Here is a 21095-nt window from a genome sequence, read left to right as displayed (position 1 = left end):
CAAAGTGCGGCGGTGCCCTCTACGGTGCCTTCAGGAGACGAAGTCGGCAATGGCGTTGTTGATGGCATCGGGTTGCTTTTTCTTCTGTTGCAGCACAAAACACACACGCTCCTAGCAGGCAACAGATGAACTTGAAGTATTTCCTGTTCCTGAGACTTCTTGAACATGGGGCAAGCTCTACCTCAAGTCCTTGGAGAAACTCACAAAAAGAAGTTGCAGAAAGTTCAGTCCAGTCCTTTCACTGCCAAAGACAGAAGCAGCCACTGCGGGCCAACACAGCAAAGCACACAGCAAAGTGGTAGTCTCTCTTCACAGCTTCTCCAGCTCTTCTTCTTGGAAGTCTTCTTGATTCCAAAAGATTTCTAAAATTCTGAGGTCTGGGCCCCAATATTTGCACCCCAAATTGCTTTGTTCTCTCAGGCAGAGAGTGTCTGTGCTTAGTCCAAACCAGTTTGGTACTCTCTGGCCCAGCTTCCCAGCAGGAAGAGGATACAGCATTGTCTACAGCAGACCAGGTCCATTCAGGTACAAGGAAATCTCCTCTGAGTACTCTAAATGCAGCCCAAGTCTATTAAGCCCAGCCCTGCCTCATCCAGGAAAGGCAGGACACACCTTGGCCTCCCCACTGGCTGCCTGAAGATAATGCACATCCACAGCCACTGTCACTCCAAAGCCAGACAGTCAATCCACACATCACAACATGTCCTACTTTTAACGTACACAGCAGCCTGTCCACAAGGGAACCTTGGGCCTAGCTTAGGGGTGACTTATACATAATAAAAAGAAATATTAGGGCCTTGCAAGTGGGGGCACTTGCCAGGTCGACATGGCAGTTACAAACTGTGCGCAGACTCTGCAGTGGCAGGTCTGAGTTACCTTTACTGGGCTACTTCTGTGAGTGGCACAATCAGTGCTGCAAGACCACTAGTAGCATTTGATTTACAGGCCTGTGCACTCTCAGTGCACTGTACTAGGGACTTACTAGTAAGCCAAATATGCCAATTAAGGAAACTATCCAAAACCTAATTTACAACAGGAGCACTTGTACTTTAGCACTGAACAGCAGTGATAAGGTGTGCAGAGACACGAAACTAGCAAAAACAGAGTAAAAACTGGGAGGTTAGAAAGCAAAAAGATAGGGGGAAACATACTAAAAAATGCCAATTCTAACATGCACTTTTATAAAGAAGCCCATATATTTAGGTCGTTTGCACACTTCTGACATTGGGCTATACTTGGGCTACATTTGGGTGATATGTGTGCTACATTTGGGCTAGTGTCTCTATGGTGGCCATCTTTTGAGACTTATTTGTTATGAAGCTCCCTAACCTCCTCATTTACAGTAATATCCTGAGTAGAAAATGCTTTCAGATACCCACTTCGATTCCATCAGATGTGCCACACTTTTGACATGAATTCAGAATGTCTACATGTCAGAATGTTTTAATAAAATAGAAGAGGAAGATATTTGAGAAGTGACTTAAAATGTGTCCTATTTTTTCTTTCAACAGCACTAATCATAATTTCTATGACAAAATGAAGCCCCTCGTTTTGTTTCTTTCTAAATTAAATGTTTTACGTTTTACCAGTTTGATTCAATCAAGATAGCTTCAGGTGTGCTATACCTTTGACATAAGTAAGACAGTTAGCGCTGTAGTTGTTCTTTAGAACAATCTGGGAGGCTGCAGTAGAACACACATGAATCAACTGACAGGCTGCTTCCGTTGGAAGTACATGTTTTACTAAAAATGTCTGATTTCATTCTCATTTGACTAAGAAACATAGTGTGAATCTACAGAAAATATGCTCTAATTGTTGCTTCTGTAGCAACTTCTATAATAGCTATGGGAAAATCATGAGAAAACTATTTTCTCTCAAACGTGATTGATATACTCCCAGTAGAAGGCTTGTTCATGCTGTAAAATCACCCTGGAACACACCACAGTTACTAAAATTAGTGTGAAACCATCAACGTATGATTTCTCCTTTTTGTGACCCTCAAAACCTGCCATTCTCTAGAATACTTTACAATGAGGTGCCATCATGTACATGTGTTCCAAGATGGCTGCCAGCACTTTCTGGCTGAAGTGCTGACAGCCAATTAGATCTCACCATGGGATCTCTGCTTAGGCTCCACCCAGATATCCTTATTTGCTTTTTCAAAAATGTCTCAACAACTGCTTCATGGATTTACACCAAATAACTATAATCATGATTTGCAGACCAAAATCTACCTTTCTGCCAAATTTGGTGTAATTCTGTACAGCGGTTTGGGCTGTACTTTTGTTTAGAGCTTCCTTGAGCATTAACAGGGGAAATCATTTTCTTTCAACTACCTTTTGCTTGGCCCCCGCTTGACAGATCACCAGGAAACTTTCAAGACAAAGATATAGTCAAGTCAAAAAAATGCTTTTTCAATAGAAACATGGTCCTATCTGTAACTATCTACTGGCAACCGCAAGTAGGTAATCAGCGAATATAAAGAAATAAATATTCACTGCAAAGACAAAAGGTTGCAGGGACGTTATAGTTAGGCTGACATTTCATTCATACAAACCCAGAGCAATTCAGCAGTTGTAGTTAGCTGAGCTAACTATAACTCGCGCCCCCGCAATGCACTGCTTATGACCTCACATATTACATCACTGATGACATGGTCAGTGACATCACTGATGACATTACTGATGACATAAAGCAAACACAAAGAGATGATGGACGGAGTGCTGAAACTTTTCAGACACTCACCCCCAGTCACAGATTTGGGTTGAATCCATCATAGTTCTTTAGCTCACTTTGCCATCCTGGTTCAGACTCAGTTATTTGCAAATTAGTCTTGACCCTGTGCCTCATGGGAATAGTCCAGCCCGAACTGCCAAGTCATATCTTCCCTGGATCCGAAACAAGCATACTGGGACCAGTTTTGGACTAACAGCCCTCATCAGCCAGGCTAACTTGAATCCAGTGGCAAAGTAAGCAAGAGGCCCACGTCTGGGCATACCCTGCCAAATTAGGGCAAACAAAACAAACACAAGGAGATGATGGATGGAGCGCTGAAACTTTTCAGACACTCATCCTCAGTCCCAGATCCGGGTTGAATCCATCATTGTTCTTTAGTTAAATTTTCTACCCATATTCAGACACAGCTATATGCAAATCAGACTTTGCCCTGTGCCTCATGGGAACAGTCTAGTCCGAACTGCCAATTCATGTCTTCCCTGGGCCGGAAACAAGCATCCTGGGACCGGTTTCCAGCTAACAGCCCTCATCAGCCAGGCTAGCTTGAATCCAGTGGCAAAGTGAGCAAAGGACCCACGCCTGGGCATACCCTGCCAACTTAGGGCATACAAAGCAAACACAAGGAAATGATAGACGGAGCACTCATACTTTTCAGATGCTCAGGCACAGTCACAGATCTGGTTTTAATCCATCATTGTTCTTTAGCTCACTTTGCCACCCCAGTTCAGACACAGCTATCTGCAAATTCATCTTGACCCTGTGCCTCATGGGAACAGTGCAGCCGAAACTGCCAAGCCATGTCTTCCCTGGACCGGAAACAAGCATCCTGAGACCGGTTTCGAGCTAACAGCCCTAATCAGCCAGGCTAGCTTAAATCCAGTGGCAAAGTGAACAAGAGACCCACGTCTGGGCATACCCTACCAACTTAGGGCCAACGAAGCAAACTCAAGGAGATGATGGTCGGAGTGCTGAAACTTTTCAGACACTCTGAAGTAATCAGGGTTCCCAAGGCCTACATGCTCCGAAGATAACCCACTTACACTCAAGAACTGTTGGCACGGAAACTGTAAAAGGCAAAGAACAAGTTTATTAAGACCCCATGGGGTGGTGGTACACTCAAACAGCACCCTTCGGTAATGCAAGAGGTATCACACCGAACACCGGTGTGACCCCGATTTATATACAGTTTTGGGGCACAAAAAGATAGGCGGCACAAGTTAGAACACATTTTAGGGACATATATGGTCATGTTTTGGAATACAGCCAGCTCATTGGAGGGGGTACAACTCCGCTGGTCAGTTTGACGCACATTCCTAAAGGCTCACTGGTCAGTCGGGACTGCGCATGTGCAAGCTTGACCAGTACTAAAAATAACCTGTTGCTGGGCAGACTGAAGTGGTCAGTGAAACGGACAATGGACTAAAGGGCACGCCCGCCACGAGGCCGCTTATGGTCTAAGATGGCCGCCGCAACATTCAAAATGGCGTTTTCGTATATAGCCAAGTTAAGGAGGACAACGTGTAGTTTCAGCTAATCGCTAACGCGGCCATGCCAATTACGACAACTCAACCCCAGTCACAGATCTGGGTTGGATCCATCATTATTCTTCAGATCACTTTGCCACCCCAGTTCAGACACAGCTATCTGCAGATCAGTCTCAACCCTATGCCTAATGGGAACAGTCCAGCCCGATCTGCCAAGTCATATCTTCCCTGGACCGGAAACTAGTCTCCTTGGACAGTCATGCCCACACGTGGGTCCTGTGGGTGCACAGATATAATATTGAGTCCAAAATATTGTTTGGACATAATATCCAGTATATACTATAGACTGGACAAAATATGGACAGGACAGAATATAGACAACAAAAATATCGTTTTTAAGATAAGTGAAGTAATATCGACTGTATAAAATATAGATAGTTAAAATATCGATTTTTTAATAATATATAATATTTTATAGTGTAGTTTTATGTAATAATATTTGTGAAAAGTGTGTATTTATGTTATAAATAATTTTATTAAACGATTGTTGTTTTTATAATTATTGCGTAATGTAATTCTGTAGCGGGTTGTGGGTTTATAGGGGAATAGGGTGGGAAGTAATTTAATTATAATTAATTAAATATGTAAATGTATTAATTTATATTAATTGGTAATTAATTGTTAATTAATTTATATGTGTCAATTAATGTAATAGTAATTGAAAAATAATTATTATTAATTGATTAATTGGTAATTATGTAAATTTTACTAATTTAATGCAGTAGCGGGTTGTGGGATTATAGGGGAATAGGGTGGGAAGTAATTTAAAAAAAATTATTAAATATGTAAATATATTTATTGATAGTAATTAGTAATTAATTGTTAATTAATTTATATGTGTTAATTAATTTAATTATAATTGTTAATTAATTTATATTAATTGATTAATTGGTTATTATGTGAATTTTACTAATTTAATTTCTGTAGCGGGTTGTGGGTTTATAGGGGCATAGGGTGGAAAGTAATATATTAATAATGAATTAAATAATAAAATAAAATACACGTTATTTATTTGGAAATAATAGTGAAATAATTTTTAATTATTAAATAATTAATTGTTTATGTTTAATTAATTTGTATTAATAGGTGAATAATTACAATATGTATTGTTAATTAGTAAATGTTAAATATTATTTATTCTATTACATAACATTTTTATTTACTTTTTATTAATTATTAATAGATATTTCTAGTTAGATTTTTGATTTTTATATGAAAGATTTACTTTCCCTAATGTTGTATTCTCTGGAGTGGGAATAGTAATTTTTACCCCTACGCTTTCCAACGCTTTCCCTACTGTTGCACTCTTTGGAGTGGGAATAGTAATTTTAACCCCTACGCTATCCAACGCTTCCCTACTGTTGCACTCTTTGGAGTGGGAATAGTAATTGTAACCCCTACGCTATCCAACGCTTTCCCTACTGTTGCACTCTTTGGAGTGGGAATAGTAATTTTAACCCCTACGCTATCCAACGCTTTCCCTACTGTTGCACCCACTGGAGTGGGAATAGTAATTTTAACCCGTACGCTATCCAACGCTTTCCCTACTGTTGCACTCTTTGGAGTGGGAATAGTTATTTTAATCCCTACGCTATCCAACGCTTTCCCTACTGTTGCACCCACTGGAGTGGGAATAGTAGTTTTAACCCCTACGCTGTCCAACGCTTTCCCTACTGTTGCACCCACTGGAGTGGGAATAGTAATTTTAACCCGTACGCTATCCAACGCTTTCCCTACTGTTGCACTCTTTGGAGTGGGAATAGTTATTTTAATCCCTACGCTATCCAACGCTTTCCCTACTGTTGCACCCACTGGAGTGGGAATAGTAATTTTAACCCCTACGCTATCCAACGCTTTCCCTACTGTAGCACCCACTGGAGTGGGAATAGTAATTTTAACCCCTACGCTATCCAACGCTTACCCTATGCTTGCACTCTTTGGAGTGGGAATAGTAATTTTTACACTATTTTTATTATTGTACGTTAATAAGATTGGCCATTATTTAATTAAATTTTGTTACTATATATATATATGTTTTAAGAAATATGATTACATTTTTTTTTTACTTTCAATAATTATTTTATTATTATAAGTTAATTTAAGTATTTATTAGTATATTTTAGTTATTATTTTTTAATATTAATTTAATTTAACATTGTTTTTAAAAAAGTCGATATTTTTTACAACTATATTTTTGTAAACGATATTTTAAACTCGATATTTTTGTACTTACCTGTTTGTACATAGAAAGTCGATATTTTGACTGTCTATATTTTGTCAACGATATTTTTGCAGGTCGATATTTTGTCATTCGATATTATTTCAGTGATCCGGTCCTGTGCACTCCATGCCACTGGAGTCAAGCTATCCTGGCTGATGAGGGGTGAAACCCCGAAACCGGTCCTAGAATGCTTGTTTCGAGTCCAGGGAGGACCTGGCCTGGCAGTTCGAGCTGGACTATTCCCATTGGGCGCAGGGTCAAGACTTATTTACATATGGCTGGATTCAAACTGGAATGGCATGGGGATCCGAAAAACGATGGATGTAGGCCCAGATCTCTGTGCTGGGGTGAATATATGACATTGTTCTGCATTCTGTTCATCAATTGTTCTTTTTGCATCACTGATGACGTATCAACTGATATCACTGATGACATCATCCACTGACTGTGTGTTTTTTAAAAAGTTCTTGAGTCTTAATTATACATACCACGAGCCCTGATCAAAATGGTGGTCCTGCCTAGATGTCTCTACGTCATGCCGGGTTCCTTCTACAAAATAGCACGTAAAGTGTTTAAGGAGCTGGATGCTCTGTTCATACTGTTGTTGTGGAATGGGAAACGTTCTAGAGTAGGATTAGAGGTAATGAAATGGCAGTGGTTTAGAGGGGGATTGGAGATCCCGGACCTGGGTCTATATTACATCACATCACAGTTGCAGCGTGCAATACAGTGGCTAGACACACATCCCTCCTCAGAGAGAACATTGCTCATCGGCAGCTAAGGCAGACAGCAAGTGGGGGCCCTGTTAAGGAAAGGACTGGGTATCAAAGGAAGGGTTTCTACCACTAATACAGCTAACAGCCAAGATATGGGTCAGGGCGGTAAGAACAGTCATTAAAAGGGTCTTCCCTATGTACCAGACGCCGATATCTGGAACATCCCAAAGTTTGCCCAAGAAGCACAGACAATGTCGGTGGAGAAATAGAAAGAAGCGGGCTGCTGAATCCTGGCAGACCTATGCCCAGAGGGCAGGTTCACAGCGTACCAAGACGCAATGGAGACATTTGTGCTAGGTGAAGGGCAATTTTTGCAGTATGCAAAGATGGCAGTTACTGCCATCAGCTTTGGTCGACATTCCCAGAGGCTTCAGAACACTCACAAATGCTAACTACTATATTCACAATGGTGGGGGCGGAAATTTGTCACTCACTCTAAATGAGCATTATGGGTGGAAAAGCAATGTAAGCCACTTAGGGTAGAGGAGAGGTAGCAAACAGCCAGCGTGGAGCCACTCGCGCTGGCAGACTGGGCAAAAATACTCAAGGAAATCTGTAAATTTTCAATATGGGCCAGATTTAAGGAGATACAATACAATATTGTACACATGATGTACCTCTCCCTTAGGCAACTACATACCATAAACACAATGCCGGATCCAAGATGTCCCAGGTGCCGGCACTTGGAGGCCGATTTCGTACATCTGGTCTGGCACTGCCCCACAATACAAGAATACTGGATGAAAATAACAGAGCAGCTTAGCAAGGTGATTGATTGGAAGGTTATGTTAGAAATATGGAGCTGTCTCTGGGACGAATACTCAGAAGCCCAAAGCATAAAGTTAGCAAATGTTTCCTAATGCTAGGGCTCATGGTAGCCAAGAGACAAATAGCAATACACTAGCTAACAACACAGGGCCAAATGGTGGGCAGGGCTTAAGGAATGGGCAACGGCAGAGGAGGAACACATGAGGAAAACTAGGCGGAATTAAAAACTACCAGTGGTGCTGCAGGTCTGGGGGATGATGATTTAATAGGTAGTAGATCTAACCCCACATACACAACAAGATTCAGTTGGGGAGGAGAGACAGGAATAGGATAATACCCAAAGAAATAATATAAATGCTAATGACAGTAAGAAGCTGAATACAGGGCTGGAGTCTGAGTTGTAACAGAAAGATGACTATCAAGAAGACACCTAATGAACCTAACAAAACAGTGAATAGAGGAAGAAGGTTTGGGGGTGAGAGGGGAGGTGGGAGGTGGGAGTTTAGAATCATGATCTCTGCAACAATGGAGCAATGTATCTGATGTCATGAGTGATGTAATACTTTAGGACATAAACAGTGCATTGTTGGGGGTGACATCACTAATGACATCCGCCACAAAATCATGAACACATCCACTCACAACCCTTTATAACCTTTCACACAGCCACTTTCACACTCATACAACCATTCACAAACCCATACCAATACTTATACACCCACTCACTAATTCATAGATCTACACACATATCCACTAATTCACTATACAGCCACACATATACCCACTCACTCACTGATACAGCCACTGAAATATCCACCTATACACCCATACAGCCACTCACACACTGAGCCGGTTATCCATAGAGCTACTCACACACCCATTCTTACTAACACAAACAGTCAATCAAAGAGAGGAATAGAATACAGCCTGTCTGAGCTACGCATGCCACCTCAATAGCTGAAACTGCTCTCTGACTCCTCACTCCCTGAGTTGCAGCACCTGAACTGGAGATCTCATATTAGGGGAAGTCAGCTGGCACTATTTGTACGTGGGATTCTTCTCAAAGGTGACACTAAAAATACCATTTATTTTTTATTAACCGGTGAAGCAGCCAAGCAGCAGTACCTAGCAATTGGAGCATCCCTGAGTAAACACAACCACTCCAGATAATACTTATCTCAGGAACAACAAATACTGAATGGCTGCAACCACAAGACAAACAAACTGATGGTGCAGTATCAAAGGGTGAAAAGGGAAAAGAGAAGGCAGTGCATTGGGAGAAATGGATGAAAGTGGGAGGAGAGGGAAAACCAGGTATAAGGAGGTGGCAAGGAAAGATAGCTGAAAGCAACAAGGAGCTGAAACACTAAAGGCAGAGAAACAGACTAGAGATAGACACATGTACTCACATAGAGTGCTAAATGCAAAAGAATAAAGCATTGGAAAAGAAATAGTTCTGAAAATGCATGATTTTTGTCTCCCTGTTTATCAAGAAATCCAGTGTTTGCAATAGCTACATCAAAGTGAGAAGCTTGGTACCTTTTCACATTAATGCTTAGCCTAATTGATTTTTTTAAAAACTTTATTAACATTTTCTTGGTAACAAAGAAACATAAATCCATTCAGTACATTTGCAGGTTCGTACAGATATCAAGCATTGAGTACAACATCACAGTCTGTCGCGTCAGCTTATATCCTGCAGTGTCTTCTTTTCATCATTACAAACCAATTTCACAACATTATTTTGTATTCATTTCAACAATGCTTATAGCTTTTCCATATCACGTGTCCGCTTTGTGCCTCCTCAGCCTGCTATCTCAGCAGTAACTGGCAATCGAGCAGCCTGACCTCAATGTTCTGGTCAAGTAACACTCCCCTGTTACTACTACCCTCTTTCTCCCTCACCCTCCTCTACATATGCAGGTGTGTCAGTTCTCACAGTCTCATTATCCTTAGTCCCTAGGTATGTCTTGTACAGTGCCTAAAAGGTTTTAGGGTGGCTGCATGGAGGGAGAAGCTCGCTATAGTTCTCAGTCTGTGTGCTGCAATACATCATGTCCCTTGACCAACTAGCAATAGTAGAACCAACTAATCTCTACTCTGCGTCTGGCTATCAACAGACCCATATCTACCAACCTCCTGATTGCCCTTGGTAGGGGCTTGGAAAAACCCAATAAAGCCAATATGGGATCTGGTGTGAGCGTTGTGTCTATAATGTCACCCCAGCTCTTTAAAACCCAAGGCCCAGAATTTGGCAATTCCTGGAAATATCCAGGCTAAATGACAAAAATCTGCAAGGTTTTTCCCGCAGCCTTCACACTCCACTGTTGCCCTCAGCCCATATCTTCATAACTGCTCAATATTATAGTAAACCCTATTCAAGAATTTGAAATGAATCAACCTATGCCTGCCATTTAGGGAAATATGTTTTGTGCTTTCACAACAGTTTTTCCACGTTGTCTCATCTCGATCTCTGCCCAAGTCAGCTTGCCATGCAAGTCGAGCCTTAGTGTAGTAGTTTTCCCGATAACCTGTGACAATTTATAAATATCAGACACGATTTGAGTTGGGGAGTCAGCTTTTATTACGTATGTGAGGGGAGCCGGTTATGGCAGCCCTGCTCGATCACTGCCTAACATTCCTGTCAGGGCTTGTCTAGTTCTGTGAAACTGGAATCTGTGGAGCAGTGTGTCATTTTGGTCAGTTACCCCTACCTCATCCCATTTCCTTGCCACACCCTCGGTGAACATATCCCCTATTGTCTGCACATCAAGAGATCTGAGTGCCTGTGTTACCTCCTTCTCTCTGCATGGGGGCAGCCAGTGGCACCATTCTAACATAGTCAACGGGGAGTGTAATATAACCCCAGCTTGCAATTTCAGTAGGTGTTGCCAGGCATGTTTAGTAGCATTATTAGAATCTAGGATCACAGTTCTGCGGTCCAACAGAGTAAACAACAGTGTCGGCAACGGGAGTGACATCTCCACTACCTTCTCTATCTGTATATGAGGTGTGTCAGATAAACCATGCATCCTGTGATAGGTATGGGCACTTTGTGCCGCTCTGTAATATAATTTGAGATCTGGGGCACCTAGCCCCTCAGGTCGATAAAGAAGTGTGAGGATATCCCACCTGACCCGTGCCTGCTTCCCCACCCAAGCTAGCTTTATCAGTAACAAAGTGAGTGTGCAAAAAAAAAGAGCCAGGAAGTGCCATTGGGATGTTGGCATAGAGAAACAGGAAACAGGAGAGTATTAACATTTTCATAATCAAAACCCTGCCTGCTAATGACAGCTGCAGCCGCATCCATTTGTCAATCTCGTCCTCCAACCTGCTAATTGCAACCCTGTAATTCGTTCTGAACACCACTTCTGAGTCAATGTGTATTTTGATTCCTAGGTACCCTACTGGTTCCTTCGTCCACTGTAGTGGATAATCATGTGTGAAGGACATGGTAGCAGGAGTAAGGGGAAACATTACTGATTGTGTCCAATTAACCTTTAGGCCCGACACTGTGCCGAACTTCACTACTTCCCTCAATGTTGGAGACAGATTATGATCTGGATCTCTTACATAAAGCAGCATATCGTATGTGTATGTAGATACAAGCAATTCATAACCCGGAAATTGTTTACCTCTATGTCTTTGGTACTCTTGGAGTGCACAAGCCAACGGCTCCGCCACCAGCACATATAGTATTGGGGATAGAGGACACCCTTGTTGTGTGCCTCTAGTTATATGTATTGGGGTAGTGACTAAGTTTCCTATCTTTATTCTGGCAGCGGGGGAGTTCTATAAAACCCCCAACATTTGTAGAAAGATGTCTCCCAGTCCCAGTCTCGTCAAAACCTGCTTCATGAAAGGTCACTCTACCAAATCAAATGCTTTCTCCATATCAAGGAATATGGCCACTGCTTGAACATCTTGTTGAGAGTGCTGTATCGCCCCGAGAACGGTTCTCAAGATATATGACAACTTTCTGCAGGGGACAGATCCCACTTGTTCTGGGGCTACTCGTATTGGGACCAGTGGAGCTAGTCGGGTCGCCAAGATCTTGGCGTATATCTTAGTATTGATGTTCAATAGTGACAGTAGTTGGTACAAGGATCAGCCATCTAGAGGCTTATGCATCTTCAGGATAGCTATGATGACCATGTCTCTCATCGAAGGAGGCATGACACCGTCACCGTACATCTCTTCAAATAGCATAGCTAAGTGTAGGACCAGCAGGTCTTTAAATTCTTTAGAAAAGTTGACTGTGAGACCATCAACACCCGGAGCACTGCCAGATTTCATCCCGTCAGTGCTGAGGATATTCCCTCCAGCTCCAATGGCCTCATTAGGTACTCTCTGTGTTCATTTGTTAGCCAGGGCAGTTTAATATGAGTCAAATAATCTAAAATATCAGCCTCAGTACCAGCACTTTGTGTGCTGTATAATGTCGAATAATACTGTCTGAACCATTCCGTAATCACTGCTTCATCCGTTACAGCCTCCCCCTCTGCTTTACTAACCTTTGCCACCACCGTTGTCTTCCTGCCTTTCTTCAGGAGCAAGGCCCGGATTGCGCCCAGGTGCTCACCCTCTCTGAACATGTGAGCTGTCACGTTTTTGCCCAAATGTTTCATCTCAGAGTCTGCCTCATTGTGGTAGTCTTCTATCAGTGTTTGGAACTCCGCAGTGATGGTGTAATCAGCGCTGTTGGACTTGGCCCTTAAGGCAGGTTCACCCCTAATCTTTTTGCTTTTAATCTGTGATATGCGTGGATGATTTTCTGGTCTGTGCGCAGTTTTTCTCTGTGTCCCAGAGTAAAGTGCGTGTGTGTAGTTAGGCTGGCCTGCTCTCCCATAGGGATGCATCGGGAATGTCTGTGTCCCTAGTAGTTCCTGATGTGTGGGGAGTGCATGTTCGAATTTGGTATGTGCGAGTTCTTGAGAATGAATGCTTCGCAATGGTGCATGTGGTATGTGTGTGTCATGAGTAGAAATGCCATTTCTGGGACTTGGCATATTACTATAAAATATGCCTGCAGTGTGATTGGCTGGAGCTGGCTGGTGAGCCTGGCTCCAGGAAGGCTGGATGGGTCTGCCCGGTGGTGAGTGTGAGATCAGCATGCTTGATGGCTTGGGAGGAGTGCCCCTGGTCCCTTATGGGCCTGGACTTTCCCCGGACAATGCTGGCTCCACCCCCTGTAGTGCGACTGATGGCCCTAGCCCTGCCAGTAAATAGAGAGGGTGGTTGAGGTAAACAGAGTACTTCAAAACCAGCTGCGACTGGTTTTCCCCCCACCCTGCACCCTTGAGACAAAGGGGTTTTTCCGTATAAGAAGGGGCTGTGTCCCCATACAATTTGTCCTGTCTTTGGTTTTCTTCCAGGATCTTGCCAGAGGGGGCTGCTGCTGCTGCAGGGGCCAAGAGGACCGCCACTTGGCTGTCTCCCTGCCTGGAGACCCAGTGTGCTGGCTCTGGCCCTGCCTTGCCCCTCTGCCTGCCTCCAGACCCTGCTGGAGCTTTCCTGTGCCTGGAGGCGCCCTGATCTTGATTTATAGCGCTAGGCGCGCTTTATTTCCCCTGAAGCGCCGAGCACGCTTCCCTTGGCGCTTGAGAGCGCTGTGCCTCGACCTTCAGCGCTTGGGAGCGCTTTTATTTGCATTGCCGGTGCCACCCGGCATTGGAACCAAATTGCCGCTTTTTGGGCGAGCGAGAGCCCGAAAGAAACGTCTCCTTGGATACCACGTCCTACAAACCACGTGATAACAAACACGGAAGCGACCATCGAAGAAGACGAGGACGCCGAGAAGCGGAAAGGAGACGGACAGTGCCGGTAACACGCCGAGGGAAAGGAGACGGAGCCCCGGTCGATGAAACAAAGCGGAGATTCGTAGCTACGATGCGCACATAAGCTTAAAAGACAGAAAACAAGCTTAAGACTTTCACGCTAAAGGCCCCTGAAAGAAACTGAAATATTGGACATATCGCTGCCAGAAGCAAACCTTAAAAAGGGTTACAATAGAGAAACACGTCCCCTAACAACAAGAAGGAGGATATAAAGTTGTCCTACGCCATACAAAAATTCAGCCCTGAGGAAGACCTTAATATAATGCTAAAATGAAGGTCCAACACTAATAAGGTCGAAACGCGTCGGCGAGACTTTAAATGTGTATATGATCACAAGTGAATGTGAACAAATTTTCTAATACCTGGTGAATAAAAGACTAATTCCCAGTGACATGCACTATTACTGTAAACTCCAAAGTGGTGATTATAACGTTAATAGGACCGTTAGAAATATATGAGACCTTGATCAAGTAAGGAGTCACTCTTGACAAGATTTAAAAAGTAGGACTTTCTTTGATTGTAACATTGAAATCAAATATGAACTAAGAAAATGTATAACCTTATAATTTGCATGTAAAGCAACATTTCATTTGAGTTGACATATTTGTTGTTTATTTGCTCCGACGAACGGATGTAAATATATGTACAGTATGATGAATAAGGTGTAAATATTGTAGATGTATGATATAGAAACAAATGTGCAGTACTAACAAAAAAATATATATAAAATAAGAAGAAAAATAGTTTTGGATAAACACAGAGTCAATTAAAAAGACTTCTGTTTGAAAATCAATTGTGTGATTTATGGTGTCAGGGGTACTCCTTTTTGTATTACTGATCTTGATTTATAGCGCTAGGCGCGCTTTATTTCCCTTGAAGCGCCGAGCGCGCTTCCCTTGGCGCTTGAGAGCGCTGTGCCTCGACCTTCAGCGCTTGGGAGCGCTTTTATTTGCATTGCCGGTGCCACCCGGCATTGGAACCGAATTGCCGATTTTTGGGCGAGCGAGTGCCACCTCGCTTTATCTTTTAATTTGAGGCCGGTGCCCACCCGGCATTGCCCCGTGGTATTTTATTTATTTTTGAGCCGGTGCCCTCCCTGCGTTGCCCAGGAAATCACCGCCGCAGCCCGGGAGCACTGGAAGCTGTTGCTGGGCCGCCGCGCTGCCTGCAGCGACCCAGAAGTCCCGCCTCCTGACCCCCAGGGCCGCGCTGCCATTGGCGGCCCCGGCGGAAGTCAGGCAGCGTGCAGCGAGACAGGTCCAGGCGGGAACGCGAGAGGAGCAGCCGGCTCCCGTGTTCGCGAGGCTCCCCGTCGGAAGAGGAGCCCCGCCCGCCACAGGAGACCCGGTGAGTGCAGCGGGGCCGAGTGAGAGCGAGGGAAGGGAGGAGGGCGTCGGGGCACGTTGTCGTGCCGCCCCTCCCCTTCCGTGTGCGGACCAAGCGAGGTCCTCGTTGTCTTCGAGCCCGAGAGGCTCAGGGGCATTACCTGATTCCAGAGTCCCCCGTGAGGGACTCCAACGAAGCCGGGCAGTTTGTGTTTGCGAGCCTGCAAGGCTCTGAGGGGCCATTCTGTTCTTCGAGCCCAGTGAGGCTCATTGGCCCCAGTTAATCCACGAGCCCAGCGAGGCTCATTGCCCACATCGTAGTGAGAGCCCTGAGAGAGGCTCTGGGGGCATTTTCCATGAGTTAGAAGGCTGAGCTCTACTTTGTACATTTGTTCAGCGAGCCCTAAGAGGCTCTAGGGGGACATAGGCAGCTAGTTGGTTGTAGCCCCGAGGCTCCCACACTGTGTCTCCCCACCTTGTTTTTGAGCCCTCCTGGCTCCAACGTTGCCCTAACTTTTCCTGCATCAGTTGCCCAGCACTTTGTGGGCAACTGCTACGTTTAGGTTTGTGTGCTGTGCTGCCTGCGCAGCTTCCCTGACACTGAGACTCAGGGCATTCCGCCCCTTTCGAGGCCAGTTGGCCTGGGGACCCTTGTGAGTGTTGTGCTATGTGCACCCCGCGCATTGTAATTTCTTGCTATGTGATTCTTGCACATATGTTCTAATCTGCACCTCTGCGTCTATTACCTCATGTGCAATTGTTGACGTCCCTCTTCATGTTTATCCCCTTTGCTAAATGTGACCTGCATAGAGGATTGTTGATGTCCCACTTCATGTTTATCCCCTTTGCTAAATGTGACCTGCATAGAGGATTGTTGATGTCCCATTTTATGTTTATCCACTTTGCTAAGAGTGACCTGCCTAGTGAATTGTTGACGTCCCATTTTATGTTTAGGTTTCCTTCCCTTTGCTAAGAGTGAATTGCTTAGGTGTTGGTATTCCTTCCTTAGGTCCTGCTGAGAAGGTCCTAGTTACCTGCGTGATTTCCTACAGTGATTTAGGGTTGCGTAGGAGGTCTGGACTCTGTTCCAGTGATTACTGGATGAGTGTTGCATTTATAATTTTGGTGCTAATCATTCAATGTTTATGTCCTAAGTGTGTACCTACCAGTATTACTTTTTAAACAAGTGCCTACCCCTGACAGTGGTCCATGTGGCCCTGTCCTGTACATAATTCCCCTTGTAAATTTTGCCCGTGCCCCTGGCACATTGTAAAGTTTGTGTGTTATCTAATATGTTTTGTTTATTATAATACAAAGGCTATTTTTTATATATATCCTTGTGTGGAGTTTTCCTTTGTGGTGGGCCTTGGGTGTTGTTGCTGGGGTGCGTGCGCAAATACTTAACTCATACCGCCTCCAAGTTTAGCCTAGACTGCTCGCGCCATGTTACCTAGAGGGTGAGCGGGGGTTACCTTGGTGTGTGACTCCCTTGCCCTGACCTTAGAAATGGTGATCCCTGACTGACCTCGACGCGAGTCTTGGCCGGCCAGGGTCCCGTTTCTAACATTGGCGGCAAGCGGTGAGGATAAGGATTTGTGTTTGCGCTGTACCACAGTGGCGACAGGCCACACTTCAAAGCTCTGCATTTTTTAGATAACCGCATTTTGGGGATTATTGTTTTTTAGGTGAAGTTCAGTTTTGCTTCTCCTGAAAGGTGTCATTTGTATTTTGTCCAGTACCTTGTTCCCCGCCCTGCTCCCAGAGTTTGGTACCTGTGTCGCTAGTGGTCAGGTTGAGAAAATCAGGGGTGGTAGAAACTGCCTTACCAGTCCGAGGGGAGGGTTGTGTGTGAATGAGTGTGTGTTACGCTGGACAGTGGAGTGCAAGTTCTCTGATTGGAATCTTGCTGAATTTTGTGATTGTATTCTCCTGTTTAGCTCAGACCCCCAGGTTCCCTGTGTCAAACTTTTCCCGAGAACGTCCGCCAAAATTGAGCCAGTTTTTGATCTCTGTAGTCTGTTTAGGTACAGTAGATTAGAGCTGGTCAGATTCTGCGAAAAGGGAGGCATAGAGGTGAGTGAGTTGGTTACTCAGTCCCAGCTTAGGGACAGCCTGATCCAATGGCAAAAGGATCAGTGGGAGCTGGAGCACAGTGAGAGAGATAGGGCCCGGGCCGCACGCCATGAGGGTGGTGAGTCTGTGGGGAGCCCTGAAGATTCTGTTGATGAATGTGAGTTGGGTGGTGATGACAGTGGATGGATGTCAGCAGAGAGTGAGGACCCCATAGATAGGGAGTCCCTTGCTGGGTCCAGTGTCAGTACCAGCGCCCCATCCCTTTCCCTGTCCCCAGAGGAGTGGTTGGATAGGAAGGAAGAGAGGGAGTATCAGCTAGCGTTGGAACAGCTCAGGTTGGAGCATGCCAAGCTAAAGGCTGAGAGGGCCTTGTTCAGGGAGAAGGTAGCCCAAGAGAGTAGGTTACCCCCTGAGTGCATTTGTAATTGTCTGGATTCCCCAGGGAGGGTGGAGTCCAGTGGTGGCAGCTTTTTAAGTGTTAATGTAGACAGTCCCACTCCCAGTTCCCCGAGTATGGTTCCTGTTTCTCCAGGGGAGGAGAATAGGTTGAGGTTTAGGAACCTTAGGAAACTGTCTCACCAGTCCTGGGAGGACTTTGTGGATGAATGTCAAGGTGCACTGTCTGATTGGCTAGAGGTTCACATGGGAACTGAGTTTGCCAAGCTTTTTGATCTGGTTCTAAGGGAGCAGGTGCTCCATAGTTGTTTGCCAGAGTTGCGCCAACACCTGTTGGAATTTGGGTTGACTGATCCAGACCCCCTGGCAGAGGAAGCAGACCGATGGGAAGGTGCAAGAGGTTCCTTAGCGCCGCTAGCGAGTGTTTCCAATAATAGTGGGTCAGGTTTTCTCCAACCCAGCCTGGTGGAGGAGGGTGAGAGTAGCCCAGCTAGGTCTCAGTATAGTGAGGAGGGTGTAGGGGCTTGCTGTCTGTCTCAGTGGAGCGGAAGTGAGTGTGAGACCGAGAGTCCCCAGATGCCCGAAGCCCTGCCTCAGAGCCTGGATGGTTTCTTTAGGGAACACCAGGGTGGGGACCTATGCTTACCTGTTAGTCCACTTGAGGGAGATCTCCTAGTGTGTGGAGGACCTGGAGCATCTGTGAGCGGAGCTTCTGTAGTTGTGGAGTCTGGCAGTACTGCTCCAGGAGGGAGAGTACAGAAGTCCAGTGAAAGGAGTGATTGGGGAGTGACCTGTGAGTCCTCAGAAGTCCTGGAGTGCCAGGCAGTGATTCCACCAAAGGTTTTAGACCGGGGGTTGGAGGTCCAGGTTCAGGGTTTGCCTGACCTGAAGGGTGGGAGCACTGTAAGCAGTGTCCTAACCAGTTCTTTCTCCAGAGGTACCGCCCCGGTTGGGAGGGAGCAGGACTCTGGAAGGGGGTGCAGAGGGTGGGAAAGCCCACCTCTGACCCCGGTACCACCTGAGGGGTTAAACCCTAGGTTGGGAGAGTGGTGTTTAGAGGGTACCCCTCGCAGGAGGCGGAGGAACCCTAGGAGAAGAGGTAAGGGGAGGAGAGCCTTCCCTGAGACTCCTGGTCCACCTAAGGTTGTAGACCCTAGGCTGGAGAACCAGTGGCAGTCTAGCCCTGTCTTGCAGACAGGAAGAGTGGAGCATGGCTGTTATGTGCCAGGGGTTACTACCCCCCACTTGGTGAGTTGGCAGGAACCAGTGGCACCTGGGTGGCCTAGGGCCTGGTCCTTGCCGAGGGCAGCTGGAGAGTACCAGTGGGGTAATCTAGTGAGTCCCTACCGTAGTTTTAGAAAGAACCCCAGGGGTTCACAGTGGCGTAAAACGGGAGGGTGTCCCTGCAGTTGCGGGCCCGCGTCCGTGTTTTATCGCCCCAAGCAGGGAAGTCCATCATGGTGGTGATTAGTCTGCCCTGCGTTTTGGCTGGAAGGGGGTTGTGTTGGACTTGGCCCTTAAGGCAGGTTCATCCCTAATCTTTTTGCTTTTAATCTGTGATATGCGTGGATGATTTTCTGGTCTGTGCGCACTTTTTCTCTGTGTCCCAGAGTAAAGTGCGTGCGTGTAGTTAGGCTGGCCTGCTCTCCCATAGGGATGCATGGGGAATGTCTGTGTCCCTAGTAGTTCCTGATGTGTGGGGAGTGCATGTTCAAATTTGGTATGTGCGAGTTCGTGAGAATGAATGCTTCGCAATGGTGTATGTGGTATGTGTGTGTCATGAGTAGAAATGCCATTTCTGGGACTTGGCATATTACTGTAACATATGCCTGCAGTGTGGTTGGCTGGAGCTGGCTGGTGAGCCTGGCTCCAGGAAGGCTGGATGGGTCTGCCCGGTGGTGAGTGTGAGATCAGCATGCTTGATGGCTTGGGAGGAGTGCCCCTGGTCCCTGATGGGCCTGGACTTTCCCCGGACAATGCTGGCTCCACCCCCTGTAGTGCGACTGATGGCCCTAGCCCTGCCAGTGAATAGAGAGGGTGGTTGAGGTAAACAGAGTACTTCAAAACCAGCTGCGACTGCTTTTCCCCCCACCCTGCACCCTTGAGACAAAGGGGTTTTTCCGTATAAGAAGGGGCTGTGTCCCCATACAATTTGTCCTGTCTTTGGTTTTCTTCCAGTATCTTGCCAGAGGGGGCTGCTGCTGCTGCAGGGGCCAAGAGGACCGCCACTTGGCTGTCTCCCTGCCTGGAGACCCAGTGTGCTGGCTCTGGTCCTGCCTTGCCCCTCTGCCTGCCTCCAGACCCTGCTGGAGCTGTCCTGTGCCTGGAGGCACCCTGATCTTGATTTATAGCGCTAGGCGCGCTTTATTTCCCCTGAAGCGCCGAGCACGCTTCCCTTGGCGCTTGAGAGCGCTGTGCCTCGACCATCAGCGCTTGGGAGCGCTTTTATTTGCATTGCCGGTGCCACCCGGCATTGGAACCAAATTGCCGCTTTTTGGGTGAGCGAGTGCCACCTCGCTTTATCTTTTAATTTGAGGCCGGTGCCCACCCGGCATTGCCCCGTGGTATTTTATTTATTTTCGAGCCGGTGCCCACCCGGCATTGCCCAGGAAATCACCGCCGCAGCCCGGGAGCACTGGAAGCTGTTGCCGGGCCGCCGCCCTGCCTGCAGCGACCCGGAAGTCCCACCTCCCGACCCCCAGGGCCGCGCTGCCATTGGCGGCCCCGGCGGAAGTCAGGCGGCGTGCAGCGAGACAGGTCCAGGCGGGAACGCGAGAGGAGCAGCCGGCTCCCGTGTCCGCGAGGCTCCCCGTCGGAAGAGGAGCCCCGCCCGCCATAGGAGACCCGGTGAGTGCAGCGGGGCCGAGGGAGAGCGAGGGAAGGGAGGAGGGCGTCGGGGCACGTTGTCGGTGCCGCCCCTCCCCTTCAGTGTGCGGACCAAGCAAGGTCCTCGTTGTCTTCGAGCCCGAGAGGCTCAGGGGCATTACCTGATTCCAGAGTCCCCCGTGAGGGACTCCAACGAAGCCGGGCAGTTTGTGTTTGCGAGCCTGCAAGGCTCTGAGGGGCCATTCTGTTCTTCGAGCCCGGCGAGGCTCATTGGCCCCAGTTAATCCACGAGCCCAGCGAGGCTCATTGCCCACATCGTAGTGAGAGCCCTGAGAGAGGCTCTGGGGGCATTTTCCATGAGTTAGAGCGCTGAGCTCTACTTTGTACATTTTTCAGCGGGCCCTGAGAGGCTCTAGGGCGACACAGGCAGCTAGTTGGTTGTAGCCCCGAGGCTCCCACACTGTGTCTCCCCACCTTGTTTTTGAGCCCTCCTGGCTCCAACGTTGCCCTAACTTTTCCTGCATCAGTTGCCCAGCACTTTGTGGGCAACTGCTACGTTTAGGTTTGTGTGCTGTGCTGCCTGCGCAGTTTCC

The 21095-nt window shown here is 46.4% G+C and overlaps 1 protein-coding gene across 1 annotated transcript in view; it reads left to right on the top strand.

Annotated features, from left to right (window-relative positions):
- The window catches only part of LOC147722999 (uncharacterized), a 119137-nt gene extending 99994 nt beyond the window's left edge, over window positions 1-19143 (top strand). Inside the window, exon 2 of the mRNA XM_086967420.1 lies at window positions 16999-19143. Within this exon, the coding sequence (XP_086823546.1) occupies window positions 16999-19143 (2145 nt within the window). The remainder of the gene's footprint in view (window positions 1-16998) is intronic.
- The last annotated feature ends 1952 nt before the right edge of the window (window positions 19144-21095 follow it).

Source organism: Lissotriton vulgaris, chromosome 4_1 (genome assembly GCF_964263255.1).
Source record: "Lissotriton vulgaris chromosome 4_1, aLisVul1.2, whole genome shotgun sequence".
Classification (NCBI taxonomy): domain Eukaryota; kingdom Metazoa; phylum Chordata; class Amphibia; order Caudata; family Salamandridae; genus Lissotriton; species Lissotriton vulgaris.
The sequence above is the reverse complement of the archived record's forward strand: the minus strand, read 5'-3'. Positions and strand labels throughout refer to the sequence as shown.